The sequence below is a fragment of the Coenobita brevimanus genome, chromosome 6 (genome assembly GCF_032717465.1).
Source record: "Coenobita brevimanus isolate Jiangsu-jjx chromosome 6, ASM3271746v2, whole genome shotgun sequence".
In the NCBI taxonomy this organism is placed as follows: Eukaryota; Metazoa; Arthropoda; class Malacostraca; order Decapoda; family Coenobitidae; genus Coenobita; species Coenobita brevimanus.
In genome coordinates this window covers 62977886-62997374 of record NC_136959.1, presented here as the reverse complement: position 1 = coordinate 62997374, position 19489 = coordinate 62977886, and the positions used below count along the sequence as shown (strand labels likewise).

Sequence of the window (19489 nt, the reverse complement as noted above, 5' to 3'; positions counted from 1 at the left end):
CTCATCTATCTTTTCCCTTGATCTTGGTCCGTTTCACCTACTCCCAGACAGTCCACACACATGTATTTTCATAGTTATTCCTTCATTCTCCTCTCGTTCCGTTAGCGGAGCTGAACTGCTTCAGAACATAATCCACATTATAATCCACACTATCGGACTCCAAACACCAGTCCTCCCACATCCGTTCATTTGTCCGTCCTGCCACCATGTCACTACACAGGCAAATATGACGTGACTAGTCCAATGGCTGTTTCAGTAATGGAACCCGCGTACGTGAGTTTTTTTTTTTTTCCCCTAACTGTCACACATTCCTTTATCTTTTTATCGCTCTTGCCAATCCTAATGCATAATTTTTGGCAAGACCATAAAAAAAAATCTCTGCTTATCTGTGTATATTACTTAAGCATGATGTAAATGAAATAGGCCTACTGGTAAACTCAATGAAATACTGGTAAGCTCACCATCGTCAAGATAAGTGAAGGCACCGGTACACACCCTGGTCTCCCCCTCACCTATCCACACTCCACCCACATCATCTGAAATAATGCTGATGAGAAACACCCTAACTTCACATAAGTATCATCATCATCAACATCATTATCATCACCCTAACACAAATTCAGTGTGTTCGGACATTTCAAAATGAATGGGTTTTGAGTCTGGCTTTCATTTGTTCACATCATTGTAAAAGAGACAGGTTCTTTTTTCGCTTTCAGCATTTGGTTCTTTCTGTTTTGTTCAAATTCCGCACAGTAGACCGCGTTGGTAGAACATAACTAATATGTAGAAAAATATGAAATGCATATCTTTGAACTTCACATAGCAGTATATTTTCCTGATTTAACCTTTTCAGTAGGAGAGAGCTCATCTGAGCTGAATCAATTGTCTGGTGGTAGCATGCGTAACATAGAAATGACGTCATCTTATCAAAAGAGTAATTGAAGGCGGAAAGTAACAATAGGTAACATAAAGCTAATTAAACTGTCAACAATATTTTCACTATTTTCACAGTTTATAAATTCCTGTATTTTGTCTTTAGGTACCTGTAGTGATGTGGGTGTGTTGTGATGTGACGAGGGACTGAAGGTAATGCATCCACATCCAAATCCACACACCCGCTCCAGCACTCACTCTTGCCATTTTTCCTTCAACTCTGTTGGAAAAGAAGATTAAAATAAAGGAGTTATAGATAAAGCAAAAATGGAAATTGTAACAGTTGTGGTTATAAATACCATTGTTATTATGCTAATGGTGCTAATGTTGTTGTTATCAAGCAAAATATATGCCATGTAATTATAGTCCAAACTTTGAAGAACATTTAAGTTCCGCTCTTGTGATTTGTTCTGATGCAAGGTTAATTCAAACTCCGATCATTATACTTTGAAACGTATCTTATGTATTGAACGTTTTTGTGATAATGATCCTGATGAGTCACAGTTACAATGGACAATCACTCGTCTGTTGCACTTCATAGTATGTAAAAAATATTTACGGAGATATTGTGTAACCTCCAGTACGAGAATACGAGTGAGAGCTGATGTTGAACTTAGGAGAATTAGTGTGAGGGTTGATGTCTTTATTTAAGAATGAGAATAAGGCAGTGTTGTCGCACCCAGAGAGAGGAAGAGAGAGGGGTTAGGGGGGTGCTGTCGTGCCAGAGTGTGCGAGAGCGAGTGGAAGGACGGTGAGAAAGGAACTGAACTGACGACAGGTACACACGCAAACCTCAAGAACGTTGCCTCTCGTATTGATCGTCTTTAGAGCCAAAAACTGGGGCCAAATGTCAGTGTGTGAGATACTGGTAGGTGTGTAAAGGAGTATTAAACTGGGTGAAAGGGAACGGGTGCACTGATAGGATACTTGGTGAAAGGAACAGGTAAACTGGTTTGAGAAATCGATGTATTGATAAATAAATAAGTAGACAGATAGATAAATATAAGAACAAATATATAAATGTCAATTATTTAAATAATCTAGTTCATAGAGAAGTAAATAATGCAGGTACGAATAGGGATGGGTGCACGACTCTGTATGAAAAAGTGGAAGTGTTGCAATGGTTGTGTGTGTGTGTGTGTGTGTGTGTGTGTGTGTGTGTGTGTGTGTGTGTCAGTGTCTGTGCTGTGCTTTTTGTATGAACCGACAAAGTGCGAGCAGATGACTAGCATATGAAGGACATGCTAACTTCACCCAGTCTAAGTGTCCATCATGGCTGGGTGTGGAACTGAAGCGCTCGTAGGAAGAAAGACGGGCGTGAGATCCTTGAGTTTTCCTTGGTTTCATGTGGTAATAGAGATAGATACATATGTATATAATAAAAAAAGAAACGCATAAGGTGTTGTACTTTTTGGCCGAGGCTCATCAAGACCTGAACCCAGTGGACTGCAGGTGGAAGTTGCCCTTCTCGTGCAGTCCACCATCCTCCTTTTGGGGAACAGGGAGGTTCTCGGTAACGTTTGTGTAACGTGGCAAAGGAGCTACTTGATTATATCGGTGCCACCTGCAGAAGTTGCTCATCTCCAGCACAAAGCGCATGTTATGGTAACGAAGATGCAGCTTGCAAAATAAATCGCTAAGGAAATGGTGCTAGGTACGCCGCCATTAGCCACGAAAATACGATTCCCTGCCTCAAGAACACACACACCATATACTTTTAGATTTATAACGCCTTAAATTATATATAGTTTGATACCCTATAAATTTTCTCAAAAAATATTGGTGAACTTACGATCGTATACTTGAAGCTGGAATTTGCATAAAGGCATGCATTTATTTTTTTAAGATAATATCTGAAGCAATCGTTAGAGGAGTGGAAATGAGTTATCTGTCGGTGAAGATGTGAAGATGGATCGGTCCTTCAGTCCACCGGGTAGAGACTTACGCAGATACGAAACACTGACACACTTTGCATAAACAACATGAAAGAGGATATTAGCGTATGCCGCATGGAAAAGAAAAAAAAAAACGCAATACTCTGCTCACCTTAACTAGTCCGGGATTTATGGTCTTTCGCGGCTTATTCACGTAGCACAGTGACAGAATCAGATAGTACTACGGCCCTACATCCTTTCTTTAGCCTTTCTTCATTGCCACCATCGTATTCGAGTGTTAATCTACTGTTACAACTAGGTGTTCGTGAAGGAGAGATGGTAATTTTAAGACAAGTTAACGTGAAAAGAGTATAGCAAAGAAGAAGGTGTTGTGGAGCCCCCCAAACCTACAAGAATATAGCCACAAGATGATGACAGGACATGCACACTTGCTGACATATATACTGATCTATTTCATTGCGACAAATAACAGGGCAGTGAGCAGTGACTTTCGGAACCATTGTTGCAATCGACGGTGCTCAACAGACTTTGCAGAATGTCATGTGAGACTTTCAAAATTGTTCGCCTAAAACGTAGAACGTTATTATTTCCCCCAGCGAAGTTGAAGGAGATTATGTAATCAGGCGCACCTGTTTGTTTGTTTGTCTGTCTATTTTTCTACAATATATCTCCAAAAGTCATCGGACTTAAGTGAGATCTGGTGGATAGGTGTTCAGTGGGTCAAGGAAGAGTTGATTAGATTATTGAATCCGGATTCGGATGCAGGAATAAAACATAAATTCTGATGTCGGTGGCGGATGTATGCATTCCCTGAGATGGTATAACAGGCCAGACTAAGACTGCAAAATTAATTACCTCTGCCAATGACCCTGGGCGATCGTTGGCTAATAAATCATACATTATATTGGCCCTGGTTCTCTGACTGCTTGTATGTTATTCTCCACAACTATACACCTGCAGTCAAATAGCTCTCTATAATGGGTCTCCTGTTTGATGAAGCGCAGGTGCAACCATATCAATATTGCTGAATAGTGCAAAAGGACTTGATTAGGTTTCGAGATGGCGTGAGAGAATTACTGACTGTAGTGCCAGGTAGCTATGCAGTCGCAGACACAAGTATTGATCCACTTTATTGAGACACGTAATGAGACGGTGAACTGCCAACACTGTATTGTCATCCTCGGTGTCCAGCAAGCTTTCCAGAATATTAAGTGCTTCTTAACTGATCTACCGTGTGTGTGTGTGTGTGTGTGTGTGTGTGTGTGTGTGTGTGTGTGTGTGTGTGTGTGTGTGTGTGTGTGTGTGTGTGTGTGTGTGTGTGTGTGTGTGTGTGTGTGTGTGTGTATATATGTGAAAAGGAAAGCACCAAAAATGTTGTGCGCTTTACCACCAAGCCGAAAGGACAAGGGTGGACAGGGGAAGAATTAGGTAGTGAGGAAATTAATAATAAGTTGATGAGGAAGGGAAGAATTAGCTGGTGGGGAAGTGAATAATTACAATTAGTTGGAGGAACAAGTGTCGGGGCTTCACCCATTCTACCCGGTCAGTGTTTTCGTGCAAGAGACAGTCATAATCACATACAAGTGTGACTGAGAAGGAAACTACCCATACACTTCCCAAGAATACCACACGCAACTGTCGATTTGCATTCAGGTCCCTATTTTCAGTTCTAGGTAGTGAACACACTGTGGCAAAGGAGACCCTGCCCAAAGGTCCCGTGGTCGGCCGGGGAATCGAACTCTGGACTTCTCACTTTCGAGACAGATGTGCTACCAGTTACATTACCGCCACTCCCTTCATCGACTGATTTAGTGTATTGTTATAATCATTGTCAGCGAATGCACAACTGCGATTAGAACTTATAGTTCTTTCACCTTAATTTGTCTCGGATTTTCGTCTTTTCCAGCTCAAGGACAGAAAAAGACAATACTAAAGTTTTTTTTTTTTTCCACGACACTTCTTCATGACTAACATCATATTCAAGTGTCAGTCTAAGACAGCACCCTAGCTGTACATATTTTCCATGACACTTCTTCATGACTAGCATCATATTCAAGTGTTAATCTGCTGCTACACATGAACATTCAGAGTTATAGGGAGGGCAATTTTTGGCCAAGTTAGGGTAAAAAGTGTATAGGTCCTTCATCCACCTTCAATTCCTTGAGTACGAAGCAATAGTCTAGTCCTTTGTGATTAATGCATGGTTAGTCAGGCATGGTGCTGGGGAGTGACGCCTTTATGTGGTAGCACCGATATAGCCAAGAGGCTTCACTCACCGATTAGATAAACGTTCCTCAACTCCCTCCCTATCCGCTGAAAGGTGAATGATGGAGTGCAGGAGGAGGGGCAGCTTGAGCCTGCAGACCACTGGGTTTACATTCTACTACTACTACTACTGTACTACTACTGCTACTACTACTGCTATTAGTCAGGCACAGATTTAAAGTCATATTGTTAAACTCGCCTAAGATTTAAGTGTTGGTAATACTGATTATTTAAACCTTTTATCTTCACTCATACAGTTGGCAAAAAGTTCATAATCAAATTAGAGTGAACACTGACGTGGAAAATATGAAAACAAAAGGACCTCTGAAAACTTGATTATCATGTAATTCAGTTTGAATCTCATATATATATATATATATATATATATATATATATATATATATATATATATATATATATATATATATATATATATATATATATAAATAAATAAATAAATATATATATATATATATATATATATATATATAAATATATATATATATATATATATATATATATATATATATATATATATATATATATATATATATATATATATATATATATATATTCCCTAATTAGGTTATGGCGCAGTTTTGAAAGAAGTTTGCTGCCGCTGTTGTTGTTGTGGTCCCAGGTATATCTGAATGTGAACCTGGTGAACTGCCGGGTAAAGATGCCCTTCACCTGCAGTCCACCATCTTTCTTTCGGGGGATAGTGAGGGATTTGGGGGTAAAAGAACTATTAACCGCTGCTCTACAGTACGAACTGTGTAGTATAGTTCAATATCTTCGTCATTATGGGAGCACCGTACAGAACACCCTAATGGAATTACAAATAAAGACCGCGTCAAATGAGCTACATGAACATCAAGAACTGAGAGCACTAAGAGTGACATCGTACTTCTTTCTGAAACGAGTCATGAGAAAATGGATTACTCTCTCTCTCTCTCTCTCTCTCTCCCTCGACACCACATTCTGTAAAGGATGACTTTATGGAACCTCCAGGCACTTCCATAACCATCCACACCACTCTACCCTTATACTCCATTACCCTATCCTACTAAATGAGGTACAATAATCAGAAATTCAACAACGGTCTGTCTGTCTTTCTGTCCATCGACGCCCTCATCCCGGAAGAGGTGTCCACTAATAAACTGTCTCCATGTCATGCTGTTTTCTGTCATTAGGCTCCCCTCCCTACAGTTCACACACCCATCACTCACATACCTCTCCACCCAACCCCCCGTCTCATCCTATACCTTCCCCTCCCTTTCTCCCGCGTTACCTCACCCACATACCTCTCCACCCAACCCCCCGTCTCATCCTATACCTTCCCCTCCCTTTCTCCCGCGTTACCTTACTCACATACCCTCTCCAAGTCAGTCTTTTATTCTCTCTTCTCTCAATATGACCAAATTATCGCAGGCCACTTCTCCCAAAATTTTCCATCACATTCACATGGAAGTTCTGGAAAGAATTTAGGGTTCCTCTTCGTGCTAGCCATCAGTCTATACTCCACTTTATCTGTCTATTATTCAGTGCAATTGTGCTGATGATTAATTTGCTTTAATCCAGAGGTACAAGTGTCAGCTGCCCTTTGAATCATTGAGTCTCGGGGTGACATACCCGCTAGTTGGAATGGATGACACAGTTCCCTCGTCTGAGAACTGCACACACGTGTGCACGCACGAGTTCATACACACGCACACACACAGAAACACACACACACACACACACACACACACACACACACACACACACACACACACACACACACACCGCTCGCTGGTGCATTGGTAACGTTCTCGCTTGCCAACTGGTGGACGGGAGTTCGCGCCTCGCCCAGGTTGCGAAAAGTTTCACTGATGAAGTGGGTGGTTACTGTTCCCCTTGAGCAAGGGGATGGTTGTGTGTGTGTGAAGGTCACAGCCTTGCCCTTAGATCGGACTATATGAGCTCTCAGCTCCCTTCCGAGAGGGTAAAAAGCTGACGATCACGACCATCAAGTGATAATGACCGACCCGGTGAATTACACACACACACACACACACACACACACACACACACACACACACACACACACACACACACACACGGACGCACGCGCAAGCGTCATCTACTGCTTGGGTAATAGAGCTTAAATCAACATTATAAATAAAAAATTCAGGATGAAGTAAAAGCCTAAGTCACTCTTTTACCTTGGCTATACCCTTTCAGTTCTGCCTCAGTGGGAGAAAACGATAGGATTTAAAACTTCTTGGCTATTCTCTTCGTTCATTTGAGTTCACACAGAATCCATACCTTGTTCCAGCAACTGCAAATATAATCGACTATTGGAAGACGCACATTTTTGCTCTGAGATGTCATGTAGATCAATCATCGCCTTTTACTGAGATCGACCGGTCAAAGAAAAATTAAAAGCAAAAATGACGAAATATTCTTTTGTTGCTTTCAACGGTTCCTGTGCTGTCCACACGCTTCATTTCTCTGCAGCGAAGGAGAGTGCACCTTGCAAATTTAAACATAATCCTTTACTGCCCGGGGTTGTTGCATGTGCTGTAAAGGTATACTTAACATACCGCCCTCCACTTACCAACTCATCGTCGTAAATGTCATAGGTCCAAACTTTAAGCTTCGCCTCTTCATTTAATTTTTAAAGATACTCAGTTCTGTCCTTTTTTTATTTAATGTTTAGAATTATGTTTCCCAGTAGGTTACTTACTACTGACGCTTGGTGGTTAATAATTAACTCCCTAGGTTGATACTCTGATGATAGATTTCCTGCTTTTGTGGTGTCCTGTTTTCAGACCCTCTCCAGTCCATTAATAATTGTGAGAAATACGATTCGAATGATGGTGATTATGACATCATTCATCACTGGAGGAGTCCATACTAGACTTGCCCTCATAACTAGAATGCAGTAATATTAGGTTGGGGATGTGATGCCTATGACTCTTAGTGCAAAGTAGAATGGAGTTATGATTTACTCTGCTGGTTCTGTTGTGGGAGGGCTGCAGTGGGGAACTCCCTATCCTGTAACGCAGTATGAGATGCAGTCAATCTACGACTCCTACTCCAGTATGGCAGGCACGGGGGTGAAGGGGGTCTGACTTCAACCTAGCTTGGTCATTCCCCTGTCTTTCTTTTGCATTGATGTATAACAATGGTGGTGATGATGATGATGATGATGATGATGATGATGATGATGATGATGATGATGATGATGACGAATAGAAAGGTAGTGTCAGTGATTAATCCTGCAGAAAAAACAAGTGAGGACAGCCTGAGCTGAAACACGAATTGGACATTCTCTTTGCTCGCCCCTCTCCTCGGAACAAAGCCCCGTGGTATTTGAAACGTAATCAATCTTCGGTATTGGGCAAGTCGCTCTTTTTCATGGTTAACTTGTTTTTTACTGAAGGTAGTAAAGTCCACGGACCATTTCCTATACCCGCGTCTTGGTGTAATCCTTTCAATACGATGACGTGATCTTGAGTTTATTCTTCACATCTTACTCCTGTAGCTCTGAAACTCTCTCCTAAACTGAGTAAAATATTCCAGAGGTGGTAGTGGTAGTAGTAGTAGTAGTAGTAGTAGTAGTAGTAATAGTGGTAGTGGTAGTAGCTGTTGTTTTTGTAGTCCCAGGTTCATCAAATTATGGGCAGATCCAGGCGTGTTGACCATGCTGCCCGTGCAACACCCCTGCTCTATCACAATGCTGATTAATTTACAGTACTTTACACACGTAAACCTCATCTTTCACTGGCTGTCGTGCTTATTTCTCCAAGACAAATATCATGCAAACCTTCCCTGGTTGACAAACTTTACTTGGTTGCAAGAAAGGGGATGCCAAACCCTCATTACTTTGGAAAGTGATATAGGTATCACCTCAAAAATATTCCTGGATCCGCCCCTCTTTGTAAACCTAGTGGACTGTAGGCTAAAGTTAACCTTCTACTGCAGTCCACCATCTTCCTTTCGGGGAACAGGGAGGAAGCTGAGGGACGTTTGTATATTCGGGCAGTGAAGCCGCCTGGGGAAGCCTAGCCATTAATTATCAATTCATATACATTTTCCTTTATCCATTGAGTCCAGGGTTCGCATTCTCGCTGGTTAAGGAAACCCTCTAACATCTCGTTCTTACCGATTTATTTCTGGATACAGCTGGCTAATCTCGTTTTATATGTTACTTATGCAGAGTATGATGTTATTAGAGTGATTTATACAACACGGAAGAGGACGTCAAGGTGTAACATGCAAAATAAGTCGTTTAGGAAGAGATGCTAAGGAGCCAGTTTACCGACAAGAATACGGGCCCAGGTGAAGTCCTTTTTACTTTAATCTTGCTGCTGCCAGATGATTTCATTCACCTCAGGGAAAACTTCTCGTACTGATGGGGTTCATTAAGGCTACATCCAACTGCTACAGTTTGAATGGTCTATCATAAGCCGTATAAAATCATCAGGAGATGGCAAGGATATAATTGAAGATATCCCGGAGTTGAAAGGTTCAATCATCAATGGACGAGAAACCAGTCCTCAGCTGAAGAAAATCGTCTGGCTGTAGAAAACAAAAATAATGAGGTTTCCACTACTTGAATTAGAGTTATTTCCTAAGCTGAGCAAAATAGTCTGGGCTGACCGAGATGATTTTCTTCAAGTTAGGAGAGACCTGTGATGCTGAAGAATTTAAAGCTTTGGTGACCTTCTCCATTCGAAAAGGTCTTAAAATCTGAAGGAAAAAAAGTCCTGAAGATGACAAGAACTAAAAACTTACGCCATCGGGCTGAAGGTGATAATGTGTCACACTTTCTGTATGGGTTCGTTGCCTGTGTTGTTACGGGTCATAGAGTTCGCTATAATGTGGTGCTGATTGTTCTTTATTTTCTGCGTGTTTCTATTGTTCTCTGCTTTCTCCGTGTTTACCTATTGTTACGGGTCATTAGAGTTCGCTATAAAGTGGAGTTTATTGTGTCTTAGTTTACCTGCATTTATTTGATGGAGAGTTGATGTCTAAGGTAAGACAAGTGTGGTATATATCAGTTTCGTAAGGGGGACAACTTTATTATTGTTATGATGATGATGATGATGATGATGATGATGATTATCATTATTATTATTATTATTACTATTATTATTACTGAAGAAAATGATACTGAGGTGACTATTCTCACCCTGAACGTGAGATAGGCCCGTATTCTTGTCAGCTATTAATTCTTCGATCCGGCTGGTCCCTTTTTTATGCAGAGTATGGCAAGATGAGAATGATTTTAACAACACAGAAGATGATAGCACCGTACAATAAGCAAAATAAGTCGCTAAGGAAGAGGTGTTAGGGAGCTTCCTTAACCGACAAGAATGCCGGCCAGTCATAGTGATCTTAACTCCTTCAATCTGATGACGTGTTTTAAATTTTATTCTTGCTATCACCAGACGATTATACTCACAGGGTAGACTTTCTGATCTGCAGGTGTTGTATAGAGCCTTCACGAACACCGCTGCAAGACGTCTCTCCAAAGCGATTGCACTAGAATCAGACTAGTACTTTTTTGATTGCTTGAAATAATTGGCATGGATCTAGGGCAGGTGATCAATGTGAAGGAAAGGTGTCATGGGTGGGGTAGAGGCCAGTAACATCCCCTTCCCACCAACCCCCCACCCCCCTCCAAACACCCTCACTTCTCCGCCATCGTACCCTCACTCCATCAACACTCCCTCACTCCCACCCGACACCCCCCCCCTTCACTCCGCCCCCACACTTCACTCCAGATTCACAGTCGCACCGCATCAGGCAGGTGAGTAAGTTCAACAGTAAGCGTCGTACTCCGGGTTGTGTAGGAACTTCGTAACATCTCTTCCTTAGGCATTCATTCTGCATATCACCCCTTAAAATTCTCTAGTATGCTAGTTTTATCTTTAATATTGATACGGTAAAGTAGGTCGATACTTAGGTCCACAAATGCACATAATTTGACCCACCACACTGAAAGGGTTAGGGCTCATCGACCGCCTGTCTTAACGCACCCATACTAATACTGATGCACCGGTTCCGTATGCCCTCATGAACTACAGATCAGGAGGACTTGTACTGATAAAGTCAGATCTACAGACGCCAGAAGAGCTAAGGAAAGGAATAACAGAGGAATTGCTGAACCAAAGGGGAGGCAGGAGGGAACTATGGGTGCTGCTGATGATGATAATAATGATGACAGTGATGGATGATACAGATGAAATTAAGTAAAAGAAATGTTGGAGAGAAAAATGAATTCCACAGAAAGGAAGAACTCAAGATAATTTCATCTCCTGAAATTATGAAATATTTATACTGTTAATCCAACCTAACATCTCTCCTCTCACCCAGATAATGGCTGACTTTGGCTGCTGGTGGGGCTACCTGATCCGTGGACTGCTGGCCGGTCAGTTATTGGTGCTGGGAGGAGTAAAATGGCTCCTCCTGACGTCCGTGCTTGTGCTGGCGGCCGTGTGGAGTCAAGAGAACCCAGCCAATAGAGGAGATGCAGTATCCGATGAAAATGCCACTCCTCCCGACGCCTCTCTAGTGCTGCGGAACACCACACTCTCTGACCCTGGGGAGCTGATACCCGGGGTAGAGCTGGGGCCGGGGTATGGGTCCCTCTGTGCTCCGATGTCTGTGCCCTCCAACCCATCCTCCTCAAACGCGCAGCATCTCCTTCCTTCTGTTTCTCCTCCTTCCTTTACCGTCTGCGCCTTCGTCAGGGTCCACAAGATAGTCTCCGCCACTGAGCTCTTTTCTTATAACGGACCTGCTTGGAAGGTTTATGTAGGTGAGTCATTTGAGCTGACTGAGTGGTAGTGTGCTTATTATGACAAAACCAATAAATCATCATACTGAAAGACAAGTTCCCAGTTACCTATCTCGGATTCTTTCTTACTTGGCAGAAAAGGCTTAATGGTGATTTATTACTTTGTTACTGAGGGTGAAAGAAGTTGTTTTCCCTGTTTATTCTGCCTGTCTGTCAGTTTGTTCACCAGATTACAGAAAAATCGGTTAGCAGAATCATGAATATTTCCTGGAATTTTCGCACTAACACAAGGACGAAGTGACAGAATGTTGTACCCAAAGTACATGGGGAATTGCACTCCCATCATGCGTGTCAGAGATATGAGTCGTACTAAGTGTTCCACATTAATTTGCTTGTTAGACTTTCTTTTATTCTTTCATCATTAATATTGCTCCATAATTGATCTCATTCCTCATCATGGTCTAGCAGTTCCTCCCCTCCCCATTCGCCTTCTTTCAGAGGTGAATCGGCAGGGTGTGTGGGCGTCAGTGGAGAGCTCTGGAGGTAAAAAGCAGCATTATTTTTTCGAGGCCCGCCTTCCCCCCGGGTCGTGGCGCCATCTGTGCTTCACCTTCACCCACCACGACTCCCAGGTGGGAAAGGGCTGAGAGTAGGCACGCAAGGGGCCATGCTCTCGTAGGTTTAGGGCTCACTAACGCTTCTTCCCAGTCCATGAAGGCATTGGTTTATTGGATTTGATTTTTTTCTACTGTATTATTATGTGTTATTACAGCCAGACGAAGCCCTTACTTAGTTGTCAGATAGTACAGTCTTGACAAGTAGGCTATTACTGCTGTATTACTCTGATGGTTACTTGAACATTATCAGACTTTATTACCTTATCCTGTTGTGGAGTATGTTATGTGTTATGCATTTATCATTCTGTGTCCTCAGGTAACTTGCTACGTAGATGGTGCCACTGAGTTACTCTCCTCAAACAGCCACTACTCAGGGTCCACTGGGGAGATGGGGAATGAAACACAGATAAAAGATGCAAAAACTCCTGCACTTGGCAAAGGTGTGGAGGAGAGGGTGTGTGTGAGCGCAGATGATGGCAATAGGCTGGACGTGGCGCAGGTGTTAATGTGGCGAGACAATGCAGAGACCAAAATGACGGTGGCTGCATCTGGGTGTCAGGGCAGAGTGGCTGGTTCTGTCCCTAGCTTGGCATTGGGACCAAAGTGGATTAGGGAAGGTGAGGCAGTCCTGAGGTCCTTCACGGTGGGAGAGGTGTGTCGCAGCAGGTTAAGGGCACTGGTGGTGTCGCCTGCCGGAACCTACACACAGCACTGGGTGGTGTGTCAGGCCATGGGGGGAGACCTCATGCCTCCTGGTGCCTTCTCGTCCATTCTGGTTGGTGTGGCGCGTGGAGCTGATGACTCATGTGTGGGGCCAAGCGGACTGGTGACCTGGGTAGCGGGTGGCAGCACGGTTACTGAGAAAGCAGAGGATGAATGTCCAGCGCTGGGGACTGGTGGGTTGACCGAGGCCGCTTGTGTGCGTCAGTTGCAGTGTGCGATATGTGTGGTGGGAAATGGAACAGCGTACACCCTTTACGGTCACGATGGACGGCTTTTTGACCACATTTTCTACCTGGAAGTGAGTTCGACCGGCAGAGCAACCTTCACTGGCGTGCGTGGGTCGCAGATCGTGCAGGAGGGTGATGGGTGGGTGCTGCAGTCTCGGCTTCACCAGCAGCGGTGGGTGCTGGTGGAGGGGGCTGTGCCAGTAGGACGTCATATATGGTCGGTGGGTGGGAGTGGTCCGGAATCACAGCGGAAGCTCTCCCTCACCACCTGCCGCACTACACAGTTTGCATGTGGTGACGGTCAGTGTGTCTCACAGACGGCCCGCTGTGACGACATCATCCAATGCCGCGACCGGTCTGACGAGGCTGACTGCAGAGTGATAGAGCGGTCTGGTGGCTACGATACTTATTATCCCCCTCCACCTCGCCCAGGAGAAGTCACACCCCTGGATCTGAATTACCACGTGGATGTTTACAGCATGGATGACGTCACTACGGAGGGGGGTCGTGCCTCCATGAACGTGGGCATGACACTCACTTGGTTCGACCCTCGGATTAAATTCCTCAACCTCAAGTCAAAGGTCAAAAACTACTTCCCGTGCCAGCTGGTGTGGACCCCCAGCGTGCGGGCGGTGTCAGGGAACGGGGAAGGCACCGTCCTGGAAACCACTAACTATGAGAAGTTCTGCTTCGCCTTCGCCAACGACCAGACTGAGGAGCGACCGCTGTTGGACCCTTTCATGGGTGAGTGAAAGAGCTCTATGCTGGTAGGCTTGGAGATTCCCTAATACGACATCTATAGTAATATCTTTCGCATATTCGTCATCATCGTGACCTTACCTCAGTACATCTTAAAGTGCTCTAGTATGTTGTTCCATATCTTTTTTGTTGTTGTTGTTGTCGATATTGATCCCCTTTGGATATGAGGCCTAAGGCTAACAACCAGCAGTGCTTGTTAATCACATCTGTCTTTTCATTTTTTGTTCTGTAATGTTTGTTTACTGCTTAATTGAACTTAGTTATTTTCAAAGTTATGTAACATTACTGGGAGTTGGATAAGGATCAGTCTAAGCGCAGACTTTTTTTTTTTTCCTGTATATTTGTGTCACCAAAACTTTCTGCAGTGTTTGTGCTTTAAACCCTCCATCAGTACAAACACACACACACACACACACACACACACACACACACACACACACACACACACACATTATCCATTTGTCATATTAGTCTTCTCTATTCTCACTCCTCTCATCAATCTCCATCAGGTCACCAGGCGGACGGCAAATCCCATTCCATACAGCATTACGTTGGTGTTCTGGCGTCCGTGCCGTGCCACTTCCAGCTGCAGATGTATCCCTTCGACTTTCAGCTGTGCAACATCTCCTTTATGCTCATGAACGCACCCTGGACCCGCGTCTTTAGGAAGGCACACGAGGGAAACAGAGTGCCATACCTGGACTCGGTATGTGGAAAAGTTAAGAGAGAGAGAAAAAAACGAAATGGTTGAGGTAAAAAACAGGAGGGGGGGGGAGGAATAGAGAAAATTCTAGAGGGGGGAATGTGGGTAAGAGGGGGAGAGAGGAATGAGAGGGGGAATGGAGGGGGTAGGCAAGAGGCACTGGGGTTGCATTCTAGTGGTTGACTGTACTGTGGTTGGAATGGGAGCTGATTTTTTTTTTTTTTTTGTGAGTCGCTGTTCACATGGCAAGTTTGAATCCAAGACATTTAATGCATCCTCTTCATGCCTTAAATCAGAGAGCCTGTCTCCGGTGGTTCATCTGCAATACACTAACAGAAAGTCGATCTTTATACATTACCACTTGGTCTTGATTGGGGTATTTTCCCTTTCATGTTTAAGTATGTAATACTTTTGATAGTTTACTAGACTTGAGTGATAAGTGAATGAGGGTGTGACCCATTCTTATTCCTGGGCCCTATTCACCCCATCTGTAAAAGTGGGAGTAGAGTAATGATGTTGAGTGATGTTAATAATTGTATTGATAATGATAATGGTGACGATAACAATGACGATGTGACGATTATGATGATGCTGGTGACGACGATGACGATGATCTGGGCTAAACAAGGCTTTCTAAATGGTGCTGCCCTCAGAGGCGTGTATTGTTGGAGTACGTGCTAGAAGACGTGACCACAGAGGTGGGCAGCTTCCTTCAGGGCACCGACAACAACACTTACTTCGCCCTCACTTTCCATCTCCGTCGCCTCTACGGTTACCACGTCACCAACAGCTTCTTCCCCAGCCTCCTTATGTTCTTCATCTCGTATGCCACTTTCTTCTTCCAGGTAACTCCCATTTTTTTTTTCTCTCTCTCTCTTCTTTCTACTTATAGTCCTTACGTTCTCTCTTCCTCTTTGTATCTCTCCTCCAGTATTTTTTTTCTTACCCAGCCTCCTCGTGTTCTACATCTCATTGGATACCCACCTACCCTGTTATAAGTTCTAATAAAAGGAATAGGAGCTGTATTTTCGTGAGTACAAGAGCAATGCTATGATCCCTTCCTTTAATTTTCATATCACACTTCGATATTCTCTTTTAATGTTATTAATATTTCTACATAGATACGGTTAACATAAATAACATGTAAGAAAAATATTGCAGTACCAAATACAAGTATATACTGGAAAGGAAGAGGTTTTGTGGGGCCTCTTACCTGGTGTGAATACAGCCTTGCTACTATTGGTTTAAAGCTACATCCTGGGATTGGAACAGATACTTTGCTCACTGGCTGGAATCCTTAAGGGTGGGTTAGAAGTGTTTCAGCCGTGCAGTGCTGTTTCAGCCATGCAATGCCACCTTTAAATTAATGTTCTTGATTGCTGTGATCTAGCTTCAGGTTCTAGTACTGCGCAAGGGGTAATGTGGGAGGAGCTGTTATCATTCATAGTTTTTGATATGACCACTGGTTGGTGACGCCAGCTAGTTCTAAGAGGAAATAGGCCTGCGTTATTTCTCAGTTCTTATAAAGCAGAGCAACAGTTATCATTTAATGTCTGCGAATGACAGCTGATTATGGCCTATTCTTTGATTACTACTATTAGCTCTCCTCCTCACCCACCCCAAACAGCTGGAAGACTTCACAAACCGCATCATGATCTCGCTTACGGCACAGCTGGTTTTGGCCGCCCTCTTCACCTCCACCACCCAGTCCTCGGTCAAGACGCCCTACCTTAAGCTGATTGACGTGTGGTACGCCGCCGTCATCACCTTCTGCTTCGTCATCATCATCGCACAGACCATCATCAACGTTATGCTGCACTCCTCCTCCCTGCATCCTCTAATCCTCAGGGCAGTCAGACTCAAGAATCACAACTTTCAGCCAAGACAGGTCAGGTGGCCATAAGGGGTAGACGTCTGACTAACCAACATTTTTTTGTTGCGCCCTTTCCTGCACTGTCCTGCCTTGTCTTGTCCTGCCCTGCCCTGTCCTGCGCTGCCCTGGCCTCTCCTGTCCGATCCTGTCCTATGCTGTCCTGCCCTGTGTTGTGTTGTGCTGTTCTGTCCTCTGTCTCGTCCTGCTCCGCACCGTGCCGCACCACTGAGTCACGATCAACTTGACCATTATTCTGTAAAGTATATAAACCTGGTTGTCTTGCCATTGGAGCCTCATATCCCGACATCTGCCTCATGAAAAATTTTAATGCAAAATGTATCCACCACCCACTCCTGGATGGGTTGAAGGAGACAGTTATTTAAATAATAGCCATTAGTCTTTTCATTAGGGTCACTTCTTTAATATTTTATTCTTACTATCTTTAGATGAGAATATTCAGTTTAGTGGATAAAGTCTGAACTGGAGGTATTAGATATAGCCTTCATTAACTCTACCGACACGAAAGATCTATCTCAAGTTGAACAACATCGCCTAGCATAAAAAAAAAAGAAAAAAAAAGACGTCTTTAGGGAATCCACAGGTTTCCTTACTTCACATATATCACGAACCATATCATTTCTTTTCCTATCCTCTCTCCGCAGTACACACACACACACACACACACACACACACACACACACACACACACACACACACACACACACACACACACATATACACACACACACTTTCCTCAACAACCCCATCTCCTCAGCTCTAACACTTGGCTTCGTTAAAGTTGACAGTCTCCCCTTCCCTCTCCTTTTCAGCTGCTGCCCCCGCTGACTTCGCTGCTTGACAAGGGCTCGGAGGGCGTGAGTCAGATCAGCACAACTTACGAGGTGACTCAGCGCTATAACAGCATATTTAGGTCCGTCATCTTCAGTGTGGTTGCTGTCTTCGTTGTGTCTTATGCGTTGATGGCTCTTAGGGTCCTGTGAGAGGTGCTGATTCTCTCTCTCTCTCTCTCTCTCTCTCTCTCTCTCTCTCTCTCTCACACACACACACACACACACACACACACACACACACACACACACACACACACACACACACACACACACACACTCGCATTTCTTTACTAAAATTTCTCACACACATACTTCATGCCACCACTAAGTATGAGTGTCTTGGAAGGAACACTGTGGTGGACCGGTCTGATGATGTACTGACCCAAATTTGCCTGACACTGCTGCTGCACAGACTTTTTTCTTTTCATTATTTAGCCATGACTTTGGTGTACAAGTTTAAAGCCGTGAGCCACAATGGATCATGCTGGAAGAGGAAAGATGTTGGCTCCTATACACATTCTGGAATGAGGAAAGATGTTGGCTCCTATACACATTTTGGAATGAGGAAAGATGTTGGCTCCTATACACACTTTGGAATGAGGAAAGATGTTGGCTCCTATACACACTTTGGAATGAGGAAAGATGTTGGCTCCTATACACATTTTGGAATGAGGAAAGATGTTGGCTCCTATACCCACTTAGGAATTAGCACACATCACAATCCCAAATAGACACAGTGACAGCCTCCCACTAGCTATGGCGTTATAGACAATGCCTATATGACGGAACACACGGTAATAGTTTTCACAATATATATACACGGTCTGACTATGGTAATGCTCTGGATCTTCATGAGATACTGCAATATGATATCACTATAAAAGTTCTGCAAGTTATCTGCGTATCAGTTTCCTTCTTTTGCTTTAGTAACGTATCAAATGTAGACTCCCTTCCTTCAGAAACAATTTCCATTGAACTGTTGATGAGAACAATGCTTACTGTTAGGTTAATCTGTCAGGAGAAATGATTTACCGACGTATTTTCTAAATTAATATTGCCTGTGGACTATAGTTATCTACCTGTATGTTGGGGGATGAGGTGTTAGTGTTCATTTTCCATGCTCGCTATTTGGATGGACTGGACAAGAAGTAAGAGATGTGAAAGGCTGTACGCTAAACACATAATTGTTGCAAAGTTTAATGTAGTGGGCATATGAATTACCAGCTTTACGGCCTCATTAATAAAACTGAGTAAGGGAAGGTGTAACTAAGCCCCTCAATTATGACGGACAATTAAAAAAAATCCCATCCGCGAGAAGAGAAAATATTTTAACTGCATTCCATTTTTCAATACGTAGTCAGCAGTGTTGCTGAAAGGTCAAAGTTCTTTCATTTCTCATCATATGCTCCAGTATTAATGTCAAATATTTGGAGACTGACTTCCCTTTTGCAATATCAGATTTAATAGCACGGCCACTTGAACGACAAAAAATATGAAATGAATACTGAGCTGGAAAGATATGGAAATGGAGAAAAATAATATAAAATTCGTGCAGCTTTCTGCAGAACAAGACAGTGATATCTGATGCATTTATCAGGTGATTAAGAGGCAATTACATGATTAGGAACTATGAAAATCGGGAGAAATGGCTTGAAACTATCCACTCCTTTGCTAATGGTAAGAGAAGAAGGAGCGGACGTCCAGTATATCTTTACGATATAGTCTCAACACGTGGGTCAAATTCATTGAGGAAGGAACTGAGGCATATGCATTGCTCTCTCCTTTCATTTTTCCTGTTTATTATAGAGTACATTTCAGTTATATCTGGAAAAAAAAAAAAAGGTGTCCTGTGA

The 19489-nt window shown here is 43.2% G+C and overlaps 1 protein-coding gene across 1 annotated transcript; it reads left to right on the top strand.

The window, feature by feature from the left end:
• Positions 1 to 11462: 11462 nt before the first annotated feature.
• LOC145401560 (uncharacterized) lies at positions 11463 to 17786 on the top strand. The gene is made up of 7 exons (XM_080273773.1): positions 11463 to 11904; positions 12382 to 12515; positions 12817 to 14194; positions 14719 to 14915; positions 15566 to 15757; positions 16540 to 16800; positions 17616 to 17786. The coding sequence occupies exons 1-7, from the start codon at positions 11463 to 11465 to the stop codon at positions 17784 to 17786; spliced, it is 2775 nt and encodes a 924-aa protein (XP_080129899.1).
• Positions 17787 to 19489: the final 1703 nt, after the last annotated feature.

Coding starts and splice junctions, on each gene's coding strand:
- LOC145401560 (XM_080273773.1), top strand. CDS start 11,463: ATGGCTGACTTTGGCTGCTGGTGGGGCTACCTGATCCGTGGACTGCTG. Junction 14,916..15,565: donor GAGTGCCATACCTGGACTCG/GTATGTGGAAAA, acceptor TGCTGCCCTCAG/AGGCGTGTATTGTTGGAGTA. Junction 16,801..17,615: donor ACAACTTTCAGCCAAGACAG/GTCAGGTGGCCA, acceptor TCTCCTTTTCAG/CTGCTGCCCCCGCTGACTTC.